Genomic DNA, 20,651 nt, shown 5'->3' on the forward strand with positions numbered 1-20,651 from the left:
CCATAAGAAAGCCAGCTAAGTTCTCGGACTTATGAGGTTGCAGCAGTGTCAGAGGCCGACGGTATGCTGGCTCTCTTAGCAATTAAACTTCCTCCACACTTGGACATGTTTAAGATCATCAACAGGGCATCGAGTAGAAGACCAAAGAGGCTGGTGAGAAGTAGCAGACTGCAACCAAGTTAACCAAGAGTGTTCTGCTGCCCAAATAAATTTCTGCAGATCCATTAATCCTTTCTTGTTCAGTGAGAGATTAGAGACTATAATAACAAATCATTGGCTTTTGTTGTTTAGACTGAACTCCATGTTTAGTTATCTGAAAGCAGATTGGAAAGATTTCTAAACTTGGACCAAATTCCAGCAAAGGAAGAAAGCAACTTGATGTTACAGATGAAGGACTAGTCATTTTTAAGTATCGAAGTCCATCAACTGCAACCGATGCTTCCGAAGAGCGTTTCTGAAGAAAAATTCTCGTATTCCTTTCTTTCGAACATGACTAGGCCACTGCATCCATTAACATGAGCACCGCCTATGTTTGTTTTGTAAAATTCCTGATTTTCCAACTCCCTCGTGGAAAATTAGTACCTGGTTGTAGCACACTTGGTGCAGAACAAATTGCTTTCCGTATTGTTGAAAAGAGAATACAGTAAGAGAAAAGGTGGTCCACTGTTTCTGGTATTTCTGGTATCTGCGGATAGAAGATATGACCACCCAAATGCTTCCAAAGTTTCCTCCCTATTAGATCCCTTATGTTTAGTCGTTTCTTCCAGCATAACCAAGAAAGCACTTTATCTTTAAGGGTATTTGAAGGCTCCAAAGAGATGCAACGAAGTGGCATTTTATCTCCCTTGTGTTCAGAAAGAGGTAAAAGGATGCAATAGAGAAGGTCTTCTTGTTGCCCCACCTTCCAGCTGAGTTGATCATCCTCCGGGTTCAGAGCTACAGAATCTAAGGATGATGCCAGATGGTTGTATCGTGTCAGAATATTACTGGTGGGCCTAAAAGGTAATCTGATCTTCCAAGTTCTAGATCTAGAGTTCAGGATGTCGACCACTGTCCCATTCTTTCTTGTACCAAGCTTATATAGCAAAGGGAATATGGATTGCAAGGGGGCATCGCAGATCCAGCTATCCTTCTACAATAGTGTGATTTGACCATTGGCGATCACACAGCAAGAGTATTTTCAACTCGTAGATAGTTTCACTTTCCTGTGGCAGGTAAGCTGAAATTGATTTTTTTCATTAGCTCTTTCCATTAGAAAGATATCTCTATCCCCATTTAGCCAGTAGAGGCTGGCTGAAATGACTTGGGTCCCCAAGTCCACCCTCCTCCTTTAGAAGACACCATTTTTCGATTTACTTTTCAAGAGAAACCCTTGGCCGTTTCTTTACCTTGTCCCAGGAAGGATCTTCTAATGCAACCAATCTTCCTGATGACCCGTGTTAGAACTTTGAAAATAGACATGAAGTAGGTATGGAGGGAAGTTAGAGACTGAATTAACGAAAGACAAGCCTTCCTCCAAAGGACAAATATTTGCTCTTCCATGATGCTAACTTGGTTTCAATCTTCTGCACTAGCACCATCCAGTCTACTTTTGTTGGTTTGCTACCTCACAAGGGAAGATTGAAGTATTTAATAGGGAGAGGTACAAGAGAGCAATTGAGCCAATTTGCGCAGTCCACCCTCGTGGAAGATTGCTGACATAGGCAGAGATTGAATTCTCCTGATAAGGGATAGATAGACCTGAGACCATAGCTTTCTTGAATCTTGCAGGGGGCATAGCTTGTGGTTGACCATAGCTTTCTTGAATCTTGCAGGGGGCATTGAAATCATCTCCAACAACTGATGGCCTAGGAAAAGATGTTCTAATTTGCCTCGCTTCTTTCTAGAATAGCCGTTTGAGCTCAAGGTCATTCGGACCGTAAACAACAGTAAAGGACCAGCTGGTGTTAAGTAATTTGTCAAACCATTGGATAGATACGGAGAATTGAAGAACTACTCTGTTCATTATGCTGGATATGGCTCCATTCCAACCAAGTAAAATGCCTCCAACAGATCCGTCAACACCACGATTGATCCAAGAGTCAATTTTTCTGCCTGAGAGAGATCTCAGAAAAGAAGGAGAAGGAATTCTCAATTTTTGATTCCTAAATTCCAACCGCATAGCATTCATAGGTGGCCAGAAAGTCCTTTACCTCCCTTCTTTTAGCTGGTTCCCCAAGTTCTCTTACATTCCAACATATTAGAGACAGGAAGTTGAAGTCAATTTTCAATGAGCAGACCACCATCAGATGGGATAGCACAGTAACACTTAAGGTAGTCCAAAAGGAGAAGGTTCCATTGAATAGAATCGGCATTCTCCATATAAAATGTGAAAGAAAGATAGTTGGCCTGTGCATAAATCTACAAGCAGGAAGCCTTTTTCAAAGAGAGACGGATGCCGCCCGCCCGCCCGACGCCCGCCCGATGCACGCGCGCCCGACGCCCGCCAAACAAGAACGCACACATGCCTGCCCGCCTGCCCTCTCTCTATATATGCATGCATGTATGCCCATATTAGTTTATATATACATATACATACATAAATACACGCACACATACATATGTAATTGAAATGACTAAGAGTATGATTAGTGAATATTCCGTGGTGTGATGCACATGGGGAACAGTTATGTATATACAGAAATACAGATATATGCAATTGAGGAGGCCAGGAATACTCTTGCTGAAAATTTGCATTTGTCATGAACATGGGGAAGAGCTAGCTATGGTGATCCTGTATAAGATACTAAATACCAATAACAAGTTACGATATATTGGATTAACTTTCGCGTGGGGAAACATAAGGATCGAACAAAAAAAATGCAAAGAGCCATAGTTTCATAGCTATCCTGGACAGACATGAGTCATGCAGCATAGGTGTAGCCAGAAATTCTAGAAGAGAATCTCAAGCTGATAGCTGCAATTCAGTATATCACAATATTTGTACTACTCATATGCTCTCAAGCTCATGTTTAAATGGTTCCTTCTACTCATATTTGACTTCATCATTTAAGATCAAGTTTCATCTTTTTGAGTTGATCATTGGGTGTCAAACACCTTTCGCGAATGATGACAAGTCCTGGTGGACCTCTTTCGATGCTTGCTTCTCACAGTCTCACCATTTATCACTATGAGATCATCACAAGAGAAAGACAACAGAGTAGGCATGTTTGTTTGTAGGAAAGCTGAAAAGCTGAAAAGGTTTTCATGTGTATATGATGCAAAATACAACATAAAACTTGTTTCTGGTAATTCTTTTGATGAAATTGTTCTGATAATTTTTTTAAGCAACAAAATTGTGAACCCCTTAAGAAACTCTGCAATACATGGTTTGTGTATCAAACAAAAAATGACAAAGTGAAACCTCAGCTGAAAAAGAGAGAATTGCTATGTCATCTATGCCGGCTCATATATTGGCCAGTTCTAGTGTCCACTAGTATCTCTTCACCAGCACTCACAAACAATGGTACATTCACAACAGCACCTGTGTCAAGTTTTGCTGGCTTTGACCCCCCTGCAATGAATTTGGCATGTTATTTTCACAAATGGTAGAACTGAGATGAGATGTTGCAGAGTATATGAAAGCTTGCGTAGTCAATACTATGCAAAAGACCTGTTGCAATTACCTTGTGCAGTGTCACCTCTCACACCAGGATCCACATCAACAACGGTTAGCTTAACTGTGATGGGAACCTCGAAATCAATAACCTACCAAATAGTACACTACTGTTTAGACCATATCTTTGTTGATATAATGCATGGGCACAACAAATCATACATCACAAAATTCTCCACACACAAGCAGGCACCTAAATATATCTAGTTTCTGCATGACAAGAAAATGTTGAACAAATGACTGTTCAATTAAAGCAACAAAACATCACCCAAATCACACAGACGATATATCAATTAATATGAACAAACATCACCAAACTCACACAGAAGACCTATCCTTCATGCAGATGATGCAAGGGCTGGAAAAGTAGAAGTCACTAAATAGAAAATACCCGGCCATTCCAGAAGAGCAAATTACAGTCCATTCCCTCTTTCAACCATTTCTTTTTGTCACTGACTTCTTGCTCACTTAAACGACATTCTTCAAAAGTGGCCTGTAGAAATATGAATATCAATAGATAATTACTTTCTGCTCTAAATTGGGAGCATTACAAAGTTTTCCTAAATTTCCATTATGATGCATTGAAGCAATAATTTTTAAAAGCATTGCTTCATATCAATGTTGGATGTACATAACCATGCGACATCTAGCTTTGAAAGTAGAACCTGTACAGTTTATAATATCATAGATTTTTTGTACTAAAAACAATCAATCATGGGCATCAAGGGGAAATTAACAACTTAGAACAATCCGGAAGCTGACATTCCATAAGATTCCAAGGCATAACTGTAAGGGGCCAAAAACCAACAATAAAGAGTCAAATTATCCCATCAACTTGAAATCAAACTGTATGAATTAAACATTAAACAAAAATTCAAAGAATAAAAGGTGTTCTTGAAACAATTCCAGTTACCTCTAACCAGGTCTTCCTTTGTCTCCCCCCTATTCTGATCAGTGATCATTCAAATTGGAGTGAAGGCTGCTGTCTTGGCGGGTCATACCTACCCGGTACACCCATGGACCATCTCAAACTATTTCCATTCATCTGATCATTTATTGGTGCAACAACCTGCCTTCCTGTGTTCTACTTAATTTTAATTTTGCTCCCTATTAATTAAAATTTAGGGATAATTACAGATTACCCACTTGTGGTACGGTCAGATTTCACTAAGCCCACCTGTGCTTTAAAAAGTCGCACCTAACCCACCTGAGGTTAGCTCCATCAGCTTCCGTATGCTCCATTACCCACTTGTGCAATGAAATACAGAATAGAGCTTCTTCTACGTGCGATTTTGAGACTCCATTCATCCCCAAATCACCCAAGCAAAGAAGACTTCTTGCTAAACCGAAAATTCTTCTGTGAAATCGAATCCTCCATTCAGCAAATTGAAGATTATTCTGCCAAATCGAAGCCTCTGTGTGACAAAGAGGAGTGTTGCAATGGTTTTTTTGATTCCAGATTTTATGAGATGATTTTCGTTTATTTTTCAAGAAATAATGGATGGAGACTGGGATAATATTTTTTGTTTTTTGCTTTTTCTTTCTTCACCCTCTCTCTCTGTGGAATGTAAGATTAGAACTACTTGAATTTAGGATGATTTATAAGGCTTGGAAGTAGAGGTGGAATGACCGATAATATAGCAGGTGCATTACCAACAAAATAACCTTGGCCAAAGGAGCAAATATCAATTACTGGAATGTGTACAATGGGATCAGACATGAATTGTATTAATGTTGGAAGTTGTTGTGAGTTCAACAAGGTAACCAGTAAAGAGAGGGGAAGTGGGAAGCAAACAAGTGAATTCAGGAAAGAAGCTCAGAAGTTCGTCGAGGAAAGCTCAACAGCATCTATAGACGAGCTGTTGGCAGTTCTATGTGAGGAAAGCTCTTAGCCATCCTAACCTTAAATCCCTCTAAACCTCCCAAACATTTTGCTATCCATCCCACTTCTTTCACCTGCCTCTCCTTAACCTTCCCAAAACAAAAAGAAAGCTAAAATCAGGAAGTCTTGGTAATTGCATATCGATACGACAGCACCATTAGAGAAGAGGTTGATTTTAAACGGGCCAACAGTGATATATATAAAAAAATGAACACATCAAAGTAGTCTTATGGTTTCAAGAAGATGTTCTCATGATTGTGAATTCAATTTAGTCAAACTCATAGTATAAAATCAAATAAGTAATCTGGCAAGTCAGTAATATCATGGAAAGTCTCACAGGAAAGGAAAAAAATCTTCCAAAATAACATCATCAGAAAGTGGCATGTTTATGATTTTAGCATATTAAAATACTAAGAAATTACTTCAAAGGAGTTAATAAGCAGATCACAAACATAAACTGTTAAGAACATCATTGATTACCAGGTCCATGAACACGAACTGGGTCCCATCCTTGTATGTGAATTGTTTGGCTTCCTTTACTACATTTGCCTCTTGTATCTGAAAGAGTCCGGTAGCATGTGAAAAAGTTGTTAGACCAGAGCTAAAGCATAATAGCTTTCGTTTGTTTTTTTGGTAAAAAGACTATAGAAATTAACAAATGACAGAGGAAAGAAAAGCCATCTTTAAAGCAAAACCCCCCATCAAACATAACATAAGAAACCAGTTCATATGCTCCAATCAACAAGGTTCATTCTTTATGAAAAGCTTGTAGTCCATGAATTAATGCTCATTGTCTCCCATAGTACATGTGTCTCTGCTGACATGTCAGTGATAGATACAACCTACCTACCCTTCACAGTAAATACAAGGAACAATGTATTCAATGGCAACAGTAAGTGAAGCTGAGCTGTTCTCCATATTCTCATGGACGCCTCGGAAGGTTGATGTCAGCACAAATTGTATATCTACAAGGTTAAGTGTGGAAACTAAAGTTATAACTTATAACAGTTCCAACACAGAGCACACAGCATACAAAACCTGAGCAATATAATGATGCATGTAGTTGAACATGATCGATGGTGGCTTGCCGCATTAAAATACCTGTCTGAATTTTTCTTTGTTTCTAAACTAAACAAATCAACCACACAATAACTGTGGCTTTAAATTCTTCATACTACAACATATGGCACTATTTTATAAGCTAGTTACATAAACTATGACCTTTACTGCACCTTAACACAAAACAAACTAAATCAGAATTGATATTTGGTCCATAGTGAGGCCACCTTAACCGAGGTAATACCATGGGACAGGGTTGTCCTGGTTTTTTCATGAAATAGAATGTGTTGCATTTCGACACTTGGGATGGTGGATGTCCTATCCTATCCTGGTCCATTTCTCGACTCTTCTTAGCTTGACAATCAAGACGGTGGGTCTCTTCACCGTCCCACCAGCATTTTTGAAACCTTGACCTTAAGTCCTTAACAATATAACTTATGCTCGTTTTATTCCTCAGCACTTGATATCTTCACACCAAACTTTCATGGAAAATTGGTGTTCTAAATGGTTGCGGCTTGTCCTACAGGACACAATACTTTCACCTAATATAATTATCTTTCCATGAGTTAAGAAAACACATGCACATTTACCCAATGCAAGCTTCCAAGCATAAAGTTTACATCCAAATTTCAATTATATAGTTAACAAGCGCTGCAAAACATGGCAATGCATAGCAACCAAACCATAAATAAAAATGAATCTGGATAATACAACTTACTAGGCTCATCATCTGTATGCTATGCCCAACAATTACAAGGAAATGACATGGATAAACATGGCTTCTATTGCCCATCACATGAATATCAGGTTGGCCTTTCAAATTTTTGAGAACCACATAAGGTTAGGAACAATGGTGTCATATAAGATCCATCGTGTACAAGCTCATGGAGGCCAAGGCTGCTTCAACTAGGTCCATCACTTTCTCTATATAAGCAATTAAGCGTTATGCTATTTATATCTTTATTTTTAAAATATTTATGGTTAGCTCGTTGCATGTAGATATGTGAGCAAGACTCATAAAATCTAGCAATAAGATGACAAAAAGCTTGTTGGCTGATGTTATTATTGTCATATGTGTTTGCTCTTGTAATCTGCAAGAGCTAATTCCTTACGTATTATACACCCAATTTTGCTAATGGTAAGGCAAGCTTCCCTATTCCATAGAAATTATCATTAATTTCTTGACAAACTAATCTTTGCATACAGAATAGCCAACAACTCTTAGCTTAGTAGGTTGGCAACTCTTCCCGAAAGGCTTGCGCTTGGAGGAGTTCCAGAGATCAATCTTGGGTATTATTAAAAAAAGTATTTATATGAAAGCGGTACTACTTTGATGCTTTGTCAACTGAGTTACAATTGATGCTATGAACACAGGCGCCCCCCAAAACAATCCCAATTTATAAAATTCTAGACATGCATCAGCTTTTAGATAAAACTTATATTTACCGTACTGCCAGCTCGAAAGGTTTTCTCAACTGTGTTGCCTGTTACATAATTGCGCACTTTTGTCCTCACAAATGCTGCACCCTTTCCAGGCTTGACATGGAGAAACTCTACAATGGTCATCACAAGAAGAAACGAACTTCGAGTTCATAAAGCTAATTTTCATCCAGTGAGTAAGCCAACAGAAACAACAACTAGTCATCAGTCCATGGGATAACAACTACCAATATTTGATAAAACAAATGCTTCATCATCATCATTTCACCATTACTATATTTAGCTTTAAAGTTCCAACCTTCTCCTTTCTTACCACTAGAGCATTAGAATCTTATATGCATTTATAATCAAGCTAACTTATAACCTGAAATTCTCTTTCTCATATACAGTGGACTCCATATCAATGTATGCCTTGAAAACAACGGGAAAAAATAAACATCCCATCGTTTTCTTCCACACATAATAAAAAAATAACATATAATATCTACTAAAGATATATCTTTAAGACTTCTGATGGGATTATGCTGAAGATAAAATGCAAGTCTATACTAATATGCATTTATTCAAATACTTTAGCTACAAGACGTCCACATACATACAGAACATTCTTGTTTTATCAGATGCACATATGTCCAATCCTACAGTTCATCTGCCTTCTCTAGAATAATATGCTTACACGTAAACTCGCAAAATGGAACCAACAAGTCTCTCAGTCTCTCTCCACACCCTACTCGCCGAGTGGGTCAATCCATTTCATCTCCAGCTTCACTTCGTAAAAACTAAGCAATAATACCACATTGCTATAAAGAGAGCAGAAGCCCCATACCGAGAACTCTCCAGGGAGCGCCATCCACCTCGATATTCGAACCCACCTTGATGTCATTGCTGGAGAAAGCATATATCCCTGCATACATAGAAAACTACCATCAAAACCCCAAAAAACCAAGAAAAAAAAATCGATAGAACAAAGTGAAAAAGGAAGTAAATGGGGAGGTACTCACTGGGGAATCTGGAGCGCAGGGGCATTGCGGGAAGAACCCGAGACCTCATGGGCACATGCGACGGCCTCCAAGCAGAGATGGGGGAGGCGCGGAGGCGACCGTTGGAAGCGAGATGGAGGGAAGCCATTCCCGCCATTTCCTCTCTCTCTCTCCCCTCCCTTTCTTTCGCAGATCTGGAAAGAACGCTGTGGAAAAAGCTTTCCCCCGGTGTTGATAAGGGCTGGCTTCACCTCCATCGCAGGCTCCGCGTAAAGTCGGCTTGATATAGTTACTCCCATTTTAATCTCCACTTTCTTTGTTTTTTGCCCTAAAGAAATGGGGAACATAAAAGCGGCAGGAATGCCGATTTCATATAGATACTCCGATTTTAACCAAATATACTGCTTGGTTTGGTTTGTTTTGCCCAGATAGAGCAACAAGAAGAGTGCGATACTGAAAAGATGGAATATATTTATCTATCCCTTGATGACTGCATGGTAGGCTAGCAGGCTAGTGGAATTTTTTCTGGATGGAATATTTATTTTTTTTAAAATGATGCCCAAAAAAATAATTTTAGCATATTTTATTATTTTATTGATTATAAAAAATCGGTATATTTTAAAATGATTTATATTTAGTTGAGTGTATAAATATATCTATATTATTATTATTTTTATAAAAAAGTATGCTATTATTTTTGATAAATAAAAAATCTTATGAATTTTGATGGCTTAAAAGTATTTTTTATAAAATATTTAATTTCTAATAAAAAATAATTTTTTTATTTTTTTATATTTTTTTAACGAATATGAAAATTTTATTGGAACGTTACTTTTCCACCTTGAAAACTCTGACCAGACGCATTTTCTTCTTGTCGTGCGGACCAGGTTAGTTACATAGGTGCTAAGTGCGAAGTTATTCACCATTAATACTCGTAAATAGAATTATCTGCGAACGTTTGATCTGCCGTCCATTACTTGAACACGAATCTGTTTGCCACTTAGAAAAGAACGGGACAGCGACCTATCGTTACCTTGTCTGTTTTCTATGCGGATGAAATGGACGAGGGCTTATCTAAGCGTATCAAGATAGGGACTACATCGGCAGATCCGTCTATGATATGGTGCACCGAATCAACGGCGATTATCGCCTTGTTCTCCGTACGCAGTACGGCCAAAACCAAGCCGGCAAGACCCATGCGCCCCTCGCTGCGCGAATCTTGAAGCCGCTCCGCTTTGACGGAGACGCCCTACAATCCCCCACCCCCCTTTCGATCCGCATTGTCCCCGTCCTCGAGTCCATCCCCCGAACCCTAAGCCCTTCTTAGACCATTCGCCGTGAGGAAATCCACTTCGATTCCCCTCCATTCTTCGATCCCTCGACCAAACCCTCGTTCTCTATCTCGAAAGCTCTCTAAAGATGCTAGCTTTGTGGCTTTCCGATGGGATTTGAGGCACCGTGGCGTAGGGTTTAAGGAGACGATCATGGCGTCGGAGGAGCTGGATTTGGTCCAGCCGCGGAGGGCAGAGAATGGGCTGAGCTCGCGCATGGTGTTCCAAGGCGACGCCTTTCCCTTCTCCCGCGGCGACGGAGACCACGCCGGCGCGCGGAAGTCGCGGGCCGTGGGCGCCCCCGCCTCCGGGTTCGCCGTCGACGGCGATAAGATTTTCTCCGGCAATCGAGACCCGCGGTTCTTTTCGAACCAGAGTTGGGGCGCCGTGAGGGATGAGGGCTCGCCTAGTGGTGACGGATCGGATGGGGAAGAAGAGGACGAGGAGGATGATGGCGATGACGATGATGAGGATGTCGATGAGGGGGATGGCTTGGTGTCGGTGGACGACGGCAATTACAAAGCTAACAACAATAGCAGCGGTAGTGTACAGAGTAGTTCGGAGAAGATTCACGACGACAGGGCAAACTCACAGGAGCGTCATTCGTCTTTTGGTAAAAAAAAAAAAAATCCTTTTATGTGCTTTTGGTTCTTTAAGCTATAATTCTTAGTGGTTTTTTGTTTATTGGTGTTTTAGGGTTGAGTAGAGGAGTGGTGGCGAAGGATGGGAATGGAGGAAGAGGAAATTTTGGGGAGCAGCAATACCAGCAGGGTCGGATGGATGGTTACGAGAATGCTATTGCTGTCGTGGATCCTCACCCGTACTCCACCCATGCGATCCATGGGGGAGAGGGATCAACTTCTGCGCAGAAGGAGGTGGGAGGCGAGAATGGATGTGGGTTCAGTGGTAGAAGGGAGGTTGGGTTAACAGCTGGTTACTGGGAGTCATTGAGGGCACACCTCTCGGATCCAATAACGTGAGTTTATGATCTATCTTTATAATCCTAAGTGCTCTGTGGATGCTTGTGTACTCCAGAAACTCCATAGCATCTATTAGATAGTGTGTAAAGGTGGATTATGGATTTCTGTACCCAAATTCACTGGAAGCATCCTGTGCATTTCGCTGAGCCTGTGTGTTTGTTGGTTGTTCTAAATTTGGTGGTAAGTGGAACTAATTTCAATTTTTGTGAAGAATGTCAAAACCTAATTCAATGAACTTTGCTGATCTGCTTGGAGTCAGCTGGTGGATTCTTTCCCTCTCTTTTCTGTTAAGGATGTAAACTTGTTTGAATGCCACTACTTGGCTATTCAACTATTTAGGCGACTTTTACTTGGGTAAACTTGGACAGGGTAGATATCCCTTTGAAGGCCAAAGTACTGGCTTCGTATGAAGGAAGAAGTAACTACTAAGGTAGTGGAGCTGTGCCTGCCCTTCTCTGCTTGGTTGTTTGGTCATCATTAGCCCTAGTATGTGTAGAGATTTTGTATAACTTACTATTAAGGATGCATTTAGGTAAACCAAAGACCCATGTACTTCATTAATTTAACTTGCAACTCTTCATGTTATTTGAGATTATAGTTTATGATTATATACAATTAGGTCGTTTGCTGTGTCATGAAAATTCATATCCTCAGGATCATGTCTGAAATTTCCTGCGTAGACTTTTCCAAGTCCGTCTTCTTCATCTTACATTCCTCCATTTTTTTTAACTAAGTAGTTCTTAGAACTCAAATTTTATGTCTTTTTTCTTAAATTTTGCAAAAAGAAATAGTCACAATTCTAGAACTAAATATCTGCAAATGCAGCATACACTATTTATCCCAAAATGTTGATGGTGATTTGTACAATTATCTAGAAGTTAGGATAATATTGGCATGAATATTCGGTGTGGGATATATTATGCATGTTTGGAGACTATCTTGAGATGTATTAAGGGGCAAAAAAAGAGAAAGTTATTGTTTTGGTGACTGCTAACTTTTGCATTGGTACAATTATCTAGAAGTTATGATAATATTTGCATGAATATTCAGTGTGGGATAAGTTATGCATGATTGGAGACTATCTTGAGATGTGTTAAGGAAAAAAAAAGAAATCATTGTTTTGGTGACTGCTAACTTTTGCATGTTTTCTTTTGCTAAATGTGCATGTTTAGAGGTGCTCTCATGGACGATGCAATGATATTATCATGCGGACATTCTTTTGGAAGTACTGGAATGCAGCATATATATAGAATGGTGCGTTCTAGAAGCATTCATACTCTGTACATTTTTTTCCTAAGTTAACTATTCATTTAAGGTCATATAGATGATTGTCATTGGTTCGTTTTATCGTGGCAATAAAGACAATTGCTTGTTTGTCAGTTGCTGTTTATAAGTGCAAATGCTCAAGCCGGAGTTCTTCTACAATGAATTCTGGCTGCAGTGGTTTTGCGATTATATTTGCTGTTTTGAATCTTTCTAGGGACCAATATCATAACTTTTAATGAAATTTACTAGGTATATTTGTTAAAGATACAAGACTTTGTTAAAAGTTTCTTCCAGGATTAGCTCTAAGAGCTGCCAGTTTTAGACCTGAGCTTCAGATTGAAATATTTTAATTGGCTTTTTATGACACCAGTAGGCTTCTAGTATATAGCAGTGAAAGCAGTGGGTTGTTTTTTAGTAATAAAATTTATGCTATAGAATTTGATGACATGCTTGTCATGCCAAAAAAGTGATGCCCTTAGTCTAATAAATCATGTTTGCTGATGCTAATGAACATAAATATGTACAGAACAAAATATTAGCAAATCCTACTCATAAGTTAGCATTGATAACATGATATTGTTAAGCGAAAAGAATTTTAACAGAGCTGAAACCATTAAATACAATATACAAGCTAACATCAAATAAATTAAAGGTTCTTACTAAGAAGTCTTGTCTTGTACATGCAGAAAGCTTGTTACGAATGTCATCGGCCAATTTCAGAAGATTCCGTCCGACCAAACTTGGGTATGGCATCAATTGTTGCTTGCAATTAGGTAGTAGAGACTGACAAAGACAGATGGGTGAAGGCTTCATAATTGTGCTATATTGCTATTTTTTGCGGTGGTAGAACCTTTTTGTCATTTCAATTTTTGCTTCATCATCATGTTCTCATTGTTGTTAGATTTACTGCTGTAGTTGCCACACAGCAAGATTGAGCAGGATATGTGGAGAACTCTTCTTCTGGATATTTGCCTGGAAAACTATATGCTGGACCTGGATGCTGCCTTTTTTGCCTATTGAAAAACATCCTTTTATATATCCATGAATGGGTGTCATTCCAAGCATCACTTTTCCTTTGGAATGAGTCATCTCCATAGCAAATGATAAGCTAACAAAGACACGGCAAATGGCAGATCTGGAGGCTGCATAGAATATTTTGTTCATGTGTCTGCATCATAGCATTGTGCATCATTTCATTTGCCAACATCAATAAGTGTTCCATGTAATTGCTTTTCAATCAGATATACTATTTTCTTTTTCTCTTGCTGTTATTAAATCTACTAGTGAGAGGCAACTTATAGGCAGCATTGATTTATTTGTTGTAATTCAAATCCTGATATATGAAACTAAGTGTTTGGAACAAGGCTTCATAGATATTATTATGGTTTATCTGTTGGACTTTGAATCATTTTGCATCTTATACCCATTTGTAACAAACTGAAGTGAAATTCACATTTTAGGCAAATTTAAATCGCATTTATTTCATGCGATCTGAAGGTTTCTATGCTTCAATCCTGTTGAATGGCTAGGTTTCTCGGTGTATCACCAATGGTTTTTCTCTATGCTATTATTAATTTAGAGGAATGTTAGGAAGCCACACCATGGCATCCCAAAACTATGCTACCTCGTCCTCTTATTGGCAAAGGCAGTTGGATCTAAATAAAAACCATCAATTAATGAAGTCTCATAACTACTCATTGTAAATCATCGTTTACGCTGTGCTCTATTTCTAGCTTTTCGCCTCCCACACCTTCTGTTCTTAGGAGATATCATAAACAGAGAGATCTCCATTATAGGAGTGAGAGCTCATCAGTCATCATCATCCAGTCAATATTGAAATCTACTAGTAATCCCCCATCTGCTATTCTAATTTCTTCTTCAAATCAAATTTTATCTTGCTGTTTGTTCTAGTCTGGACTTTCCAAACCAGAGAGCTTGCAATGGAACTTTCTTTATCTTCCAGAGCTCTCTCGCTCATCGCTAACCTTGTGTTTTTCTGATAAACAACTATGGCACCATGACAATGACGAATCTTGATATTTCTGTCAAAAAACTGGTGCTTTTATCAAATAAAGACCACTTTTATGATGGCCATAAAGTCATAGAGGAAAAAATATCATTTCTCATGTAACAGCTAATGAGATGGACTTGGACGGAACAGATGCCTCTCATTAGAGGGGAAAAGAAAAGGTCTGTGTAGTAAACGGAAGAGTTCTCTTTTCCTTGGCTCATTCATTTCCTTCCATCTCACTTCCTCCCATTAGTAAGGGCTCGTTTGGTTCGCGGGAAAAGAAGGGGGGAAAGTGTGGTCAACGGGAAAGTAATGAGATGCCTCTTGTTTGGTTGGAGTTTTCAAAGGAGAGAGAAGGGAAAGTTATATTCCCATGGGAATGTGATTCCCACATTTCATGGGAAAGTCTTTCCCATGAGAAACATGGGAAAGTTACTTTCCCATGAGGCGGGAATCACTCCATTTTTACTTTTTCCCAAAAAGTCCCTTCAGCATTAAAGAAGCATTAAAGAGGCATTAAAAATCTAATTTTTATTAAGGGCATAATAGGAATTATATATAACTTTCCTAGGAAAGTGGATGGCCAACCAAACATAAGCACCTTGGAAATTTGTCACTTTCCCATGGTCAACCAAACATGCCAAAAATACTTTCCTAGGCATCCTCTTCCTAGGAATTTGTTTCCCAGGAATCATATTCCTAGGAAGGAAAATGCTTCCCGCGAACCAAACGAGCCCTAAAGGATTTATGAGAAGGTGTTGAACTGCTCTCCCATATCTTGTTACGAGGAAGGTGCTGAACTCTGCTCTCATCTTTATCTAGGATAGGAATGTCATTTTGATTTTCTTTTTCCTCTAATCATTGTTTTACATATGAATGGAATCTCTTTTTTTTGGGGGGTGGGGGGCAATGGGTAAAATCTGCTGAAGGTATTGGGTATGCGTAAGAGAAGGGAGGGAACAATGAAGAGAGTATGCAGAAGTGGAAAAATGGAAATGGAGCATTGGTTTGGATGATGACTTGTGATGCGTAGTTCTGGAATTTTACCAATTTTCAATTCACATCAAGATCCAACTGGCCTCCAATTAGAGGGTGAGGCAAGTTGGAATAGGATGCTAGGGCATGGCTCTTTAGTATCTTGTTAATTTAATTCTACACATTGTTAACGCATCACATTCTTAACTTAGACAAGATGATACAACTTAAACCAAATTCTATTGCTGCAAAGTGCAGTAAGCCATCATTCGACATCACTAATAATGCTTTCAACATTTAGGATATCTATAAACAAAAATTTTAAATATTATAGACAATAAATATTTTTGTCTGATTTATGGATCAAAGAGTTCAAGCCTGATGAGATTTGTTCTGCATGAATTTCAGTAGCATGAATCATGTTGAAGGATGCGGATTCTAGATATATGACCAAACATATTCTGTCCACCTCATGAACACATAAGAAAGCTCCAATACAATTGACAAACTAATTATTAGATTAGGTGATTTTCATTAATTTTTGACCACTTGAATTGTTACTCCTCTTCATGCACATAAACTTATATTTCCATGCAAATATGTGACATAATAAATATAGACCTCCTTTGCCATTCAGTGATCTCTAAGACTGTGTGGTCTCGTACTCATAAAATGCTACTCTTTCTAGTGCTTACAATTTCCATGCAGGTTTGAAGGACTTTTTTGGTTCTTCAGGCATTTAAATTTTCCTTTTTTACCATATAATGCTAATTTAAAAGATGATAAGGGTTTTCAGTGTGATTTCTATCGTGATATTTTTCTGCAGAACAAGAATACAACCTCCATTATGTTTGTTTCTGCTGGAGTGGTTGAACTTAAACATAATAGACCAATTGACCTGCTAAGTTGGATTGATAAGTTCTTTTTTTTTAAAAAAAAAGAAATCTTGGGAATCAGAGTGCTTACATCTACATATTACAGTTAAAATTCTCAAGGCATTTGAGGACATCAAAGTTATAAACATTGATGCATAACAATTAACTTCTGAAGTTGTATATCTACATTATAGTAAGGGGTAGTATTTGAGCAAAGTGAATGTTCAGGCCTGAAGTTATGTGAATTGTGCATGGTTGTGGTTTACATATCCTTTCTACTGGTCTTGTATGTATTGGGTCCAGGGCTCTGGTCGATGTTTATTGGTGCGTAGCTGGTTTATATTTTGCTTTTAAAATCTTTATGCCCCACTTTGGAAATATATAGAATTTTATTTACCTTAATCTATTGGGATCAAATCTGTTGAATCTTTGGTGCTGTTTGGGAGGTCTTTATCAAAACTTAAAAACTTCTATTCTATGAAGATTCTTGTTACTGAATCATAATTACTCTCCTGCCAGCATCTTCATATAACTTTATTTAGCAACATGTACGTTGTGATAATCCCTAATCCGAGCGAAATGGAGGAAAAGGATTCATGTAGCGGACCCCAACTAGTTTGGGATTAAGGCTTAGTTGAGTTGAGTTGAGTTACATTGTGATAATACTACAATGCTCTTTCCTGATTCGGCTCAACTGGTAGCTCTTAATTTAATCTTGTATTTTTCTTCTTATATATACAGAATTTGGTGGTAGTTTAGTTATGATTTTCGGTTCATCACTAACTTCATCTTATCTCACTTTCTTATTGCACTTCTTCAGCTCTTCGTTCTGCAGTTCAGGCTTTCCGCCGCGAAGAAGAGTCACAATCATCAAAATCATCCAAAAGAAGAAGAGATAGGTTTGAACAAGTATGCATTTTCAATAGGTTGCACTTTTCAAAATTGAGATTTTTTCTTTTAATATTCAATGATGTTCTGGCATTCTAAAATCATCCACTTCCTTTCTTATGAAGGACAAATGTAGTTTTGTTGATCCTTTTCCTGTGGATTTTTCTCGGGGTAAAGGTGTTCAGTTTCCATTTTCAGTTTCTGATCGGGTTATAATCAAGGTAAGATAGCAACTTCAGTTTTGTTTTTTTTATTCCATTACACTAAATATTTTACATGCTGTCTGTGTCTCTCAGGGTAACAAGAGGACACCACAGCGGTTTGTTGGACGTGTGGCAGTTGTGACAACACAGTGCTTAAATGGATGGTCAGTTGTTTTTCCAAACATTTTGATTTATTTTTGTGAAGGACTGCTTATCATAGTATAGTTGCACCACTTAAAATGCCAGGCATTCGCATCCATATATTGCAACTTTTACTCTCCTCTTTTGTCATTTTAACGAGCATTCATCTCTCTCTCTCTCTCACCCTTCCTGCCTCCCTACCCTTTTCTCTCCCACTCCCCTCCGTTTCTCTCTTGCTCTCTCGCTTTCTTGCTCTTTCTTTCTAGAATGATTTGATCTTTTTGAGAAGGGATCGTGTCACTGCTTGTAAAGGGAGAGGGAATCAGAATGGTTAGGGAAGGTACGTTTAAAAGGATCAGGTCTCTTCATTGATACTACACGTTTAAGACAATTTTTTGTTTGTGAAGAAATATGGATAAACTTTGACTTAATAAAACCTAAGTAAAATGCTTTTTTTTTTTAAATTTTTTCTTTAAGATTGCACATATTCACTTATATATGTATGTACATATGTTTGCACATATGTACATGCACACATGCATTAATGCATGCATGACGATGAGTTTGCTTAAAGTTGGTATATGCATTAGGTGCATGACAAATGTGGATTGCCAAGGTGGTTATTATTAGTTACTTTGGCCATTTCATGGTCTGAAATTTCACTGAAAATGTGTTATTCTCTATGAAAGATTTCTTTTATTCTCCACAAAGCCACCCCTGAGCACAAGGTGAAATGTGAATCAGATTGTTAATTCCTTGTTGCAGCTTCAAATGTGATCAAACAAGTCCGTTCTGTGAGGGTTTTAGATATAGCCAATTAAATTTTGTCTGGAAATGAATCTTCTTGAAACCAAAGTCAGAGTGCAGCCAAGGTTGTTAAAACTGATGAAAAGCAGCCAAATCTTGTCACCTTCTTTTCAGATTGGTTGCCACTGAAATGAGTCAACTTTGGCAAAATATTCCAGAGTTTAGGTTGACTAAACAAATGTATTCTCGATTTTAGGGTGATGGAGTGAATACTAAGATTGTTGGTCACATATAGACTGACCTAACAATAGATGCATTGACCAAGGGAAAATTTGGTGATTGCCTTCTTTTGGTATCCTGGTGCAACCCGTCTCATATTTGACTCCTAAATTAAAATCATAGCAATTTGATTCTAATCATTCCAATTCACCATGCATTTAAGTATCAATTAACTATATAGATTCATTACACGGCACTTATACATAATTTATGTAAAATACCTTGTACGTAATCAACAATTATCCCATTGAAGTGACATGTTGAACTTGAAGGATGGCCTCAACAACTTTAAATTGTTTTCAAATTCAAAGAGCAAGAAGTTAAATTTGTTTATTAGTTTATTGAGTAATATCTGGAAAAATTTTCAGTAACTATTGGTAGTATTACAATTTCAGTTACTCTATGCTTGGCGACTGGCTGATTGGCTGTACTTAGTTTTTCGTATTGCAACAATAGCATTTATTGGCACCATAATTGTATCCAAGGTTGTGTTATGGAAAGCATTTCACATGGAAGCAGCAATATATGTAGTATTGCGGAACTGATACCATCCTAGTATCCATCATAAACAGGTATGTAGTGAAGACATTGGACAACGCGGAGAGTGTCAAATTGCAGTATCGTTCTTTGACAAAGGTTACGGATGATCAAGTCTCAAATATGATCTCAAATAAACCTCATGCGCCAAATTGGCTGTAATGCCATGATGTACAGATGGAGTCATGCAAAATGTTGAACTGTTGCTAAGAAATCTGAAAGCCCTATGTGTTTTGTTAGCGAGATACATTTAAACATACAGAATTCTGGACAACTAAACAAGTGACCTTGATAAGCTGGCGTGCTTGTCTTTTTGGCAAGTGCTCTGTGGTCGGAGGTCCCAGAAGTAGGGTCATATGTAAAGATGTACTCTTTTGTACCTGAATAGTTTTAAAGAAAGTCTTGTATAATTTGGCCATTGGGTCAAACTATTTTGTTTCCGACTGATTTGACAGAAACAACGGAGTGTTCAATTTCAGATTGGCCAAAGACATGGTGTTGAACTTTGCCATTTATTGGAATTTTGCAAACTGGCTTTACAGGATATGGTGTTTTCAAACCGGTATCGTGCCACAACCTCCCCACCCCCCGTTTGGGCTCCAGAGAACTATTTTAATGTAGCAAACTGGTTCTTCATACTCTATGCATTGGAAGACCCTTGAATCCAAGTATTCAAAAACTTTATTGGAACATAAAATGCTGATATTACTGTTGCATAGTGCATGTTATGATTGTGCTGTGGTGAAGAGATTATGAACCATGTTTTGTTTTTAAGGGCTGTTAGTTTCTTTTAATCTGGACTCAGTAATGTGTCTCAAATGATATTCACTTTTGGCATTATTTTTCTTATATGGTGAAGCAGCAGTCTTGTCCTTGTCCCTCTGAGATTCTCAGGCAGAAAAAATAGTATTCCTGTTATAACTTGCAGATCGAGAGGGGTCCCATGCGCAGGTTGGATTTCTTAGGATAGGAAATTCCATTTGAAGTTGGATATTAGCAAGAGAAATATTAGTTTCTGGCTAACATTTCATTGCATCTTTTAAACCAGCATATTTCACAGATGATTTCAAGCAAATCAAGTTTTTCATTCCAATAAACATTAAAGCATGCGTTAGCAACACCAAATAAATAAGTAAAGCATACTTATGAATTATGTTCCTAAGATGAATCACTCCAGAGTTCAAAGCTTGGATGCACATACATTGATCCAGTATTCAACTCTCATAATGGCTTAATATAGCCAAGAAAAATCTGCAATAGGGCAATTTCTGCATCACAGAATGAAATGAAAACAAAGTTAAGAAATCCGTGAAGCATGGTATTCCAATCACCGAAATGTTATCATCGAAACAGAGCTATTTCCACTGCTGCGGTATTTGGATGTCTGGATTTTGTGTTTGTG

The 20,651-nt window shown here is 38.2% G+C and overlaps 2 protein-coding genes across 2 annotated transcripts; one reads left to right on the forward strand and one right to left on the reverse strand.

Annotated features, from left to right (window-relative positions):
• Positions 1 to 3,212: 3,212 nt before the first annotated feature.
• Positions 3,213 to 9,287, reverse strand: LOC103706255 (elongation factor P). The gene is made up of 7 exons (XM_008790309.3): positions 9,038 to 9,287; positions 8,863 to 8,940; positions 8,043 to 8,149; positions 6,018 to 6,095; positions 4,047 to 4,148; positions 3,666 to 3,747; positions 3,213 to 3,553 (listed from the first exon to the last, which is right to left on the reverse strand). The coding sequence occupies exons 1-7, from the start codon at positions 9,171 to 9,173 to the stop codon at positions 3,432 to 3,434; spliced, it is 705 nt and encodes a 234-aa protein (XP_008788531.2). The 5' UTR covers positions 9,174 to 9,287; the 3' UTR covers positions 3,213 to 3,431.
• Positions 9,288 to 10,160: 873 nt separating this feature from the next.
• Positions 10,161 to 19,793, forward strand: LOC103706256 (U-box domain-containing protein 62-like). The gene is made up of 8 exons (XM_008790310.3): positions 10,161 to 10,960; positions 11,044 to 11,323; positions 12,500 to 12,581; positions 13,280 to 13,337; positions 17,275 to 17,363; positions 17,468 to 17,563; positions 17,639 to 17,709; positions 19,285 to 19,793. Exons 1-8 carry the CDS (start codon positions 10,501 to 10,503, stop codon positions 19,409 to 19,411), a joined length of 1,263 nt encoding a protein of 420 aa, XP_008788532.2. The 5' UTR covers positions 10,161 to 10,500; the 3' UTR covers positions 19,412 to 19,793.
• Positions 19,794 to 20,651: the final 858 nt, after the last annotated feature.

The sequence above is a fragment of the Phoenix dactylifera genome, chromosome 3, assembly GCF_009389715.1.
Source record: "Phoenix dactylifera cultivar Barhee BC4 chromosome 3, palm_55x_up_171113_PBpolish2nd_filt_p, whole genome shotgun sequence".
Lineage (NCBI taxonomy): Eukaryota > Viridiplantae > Streptophyta > Magnoliopsida > Arecales > Arecaceae > Phoenix > Phoenix dactylifera.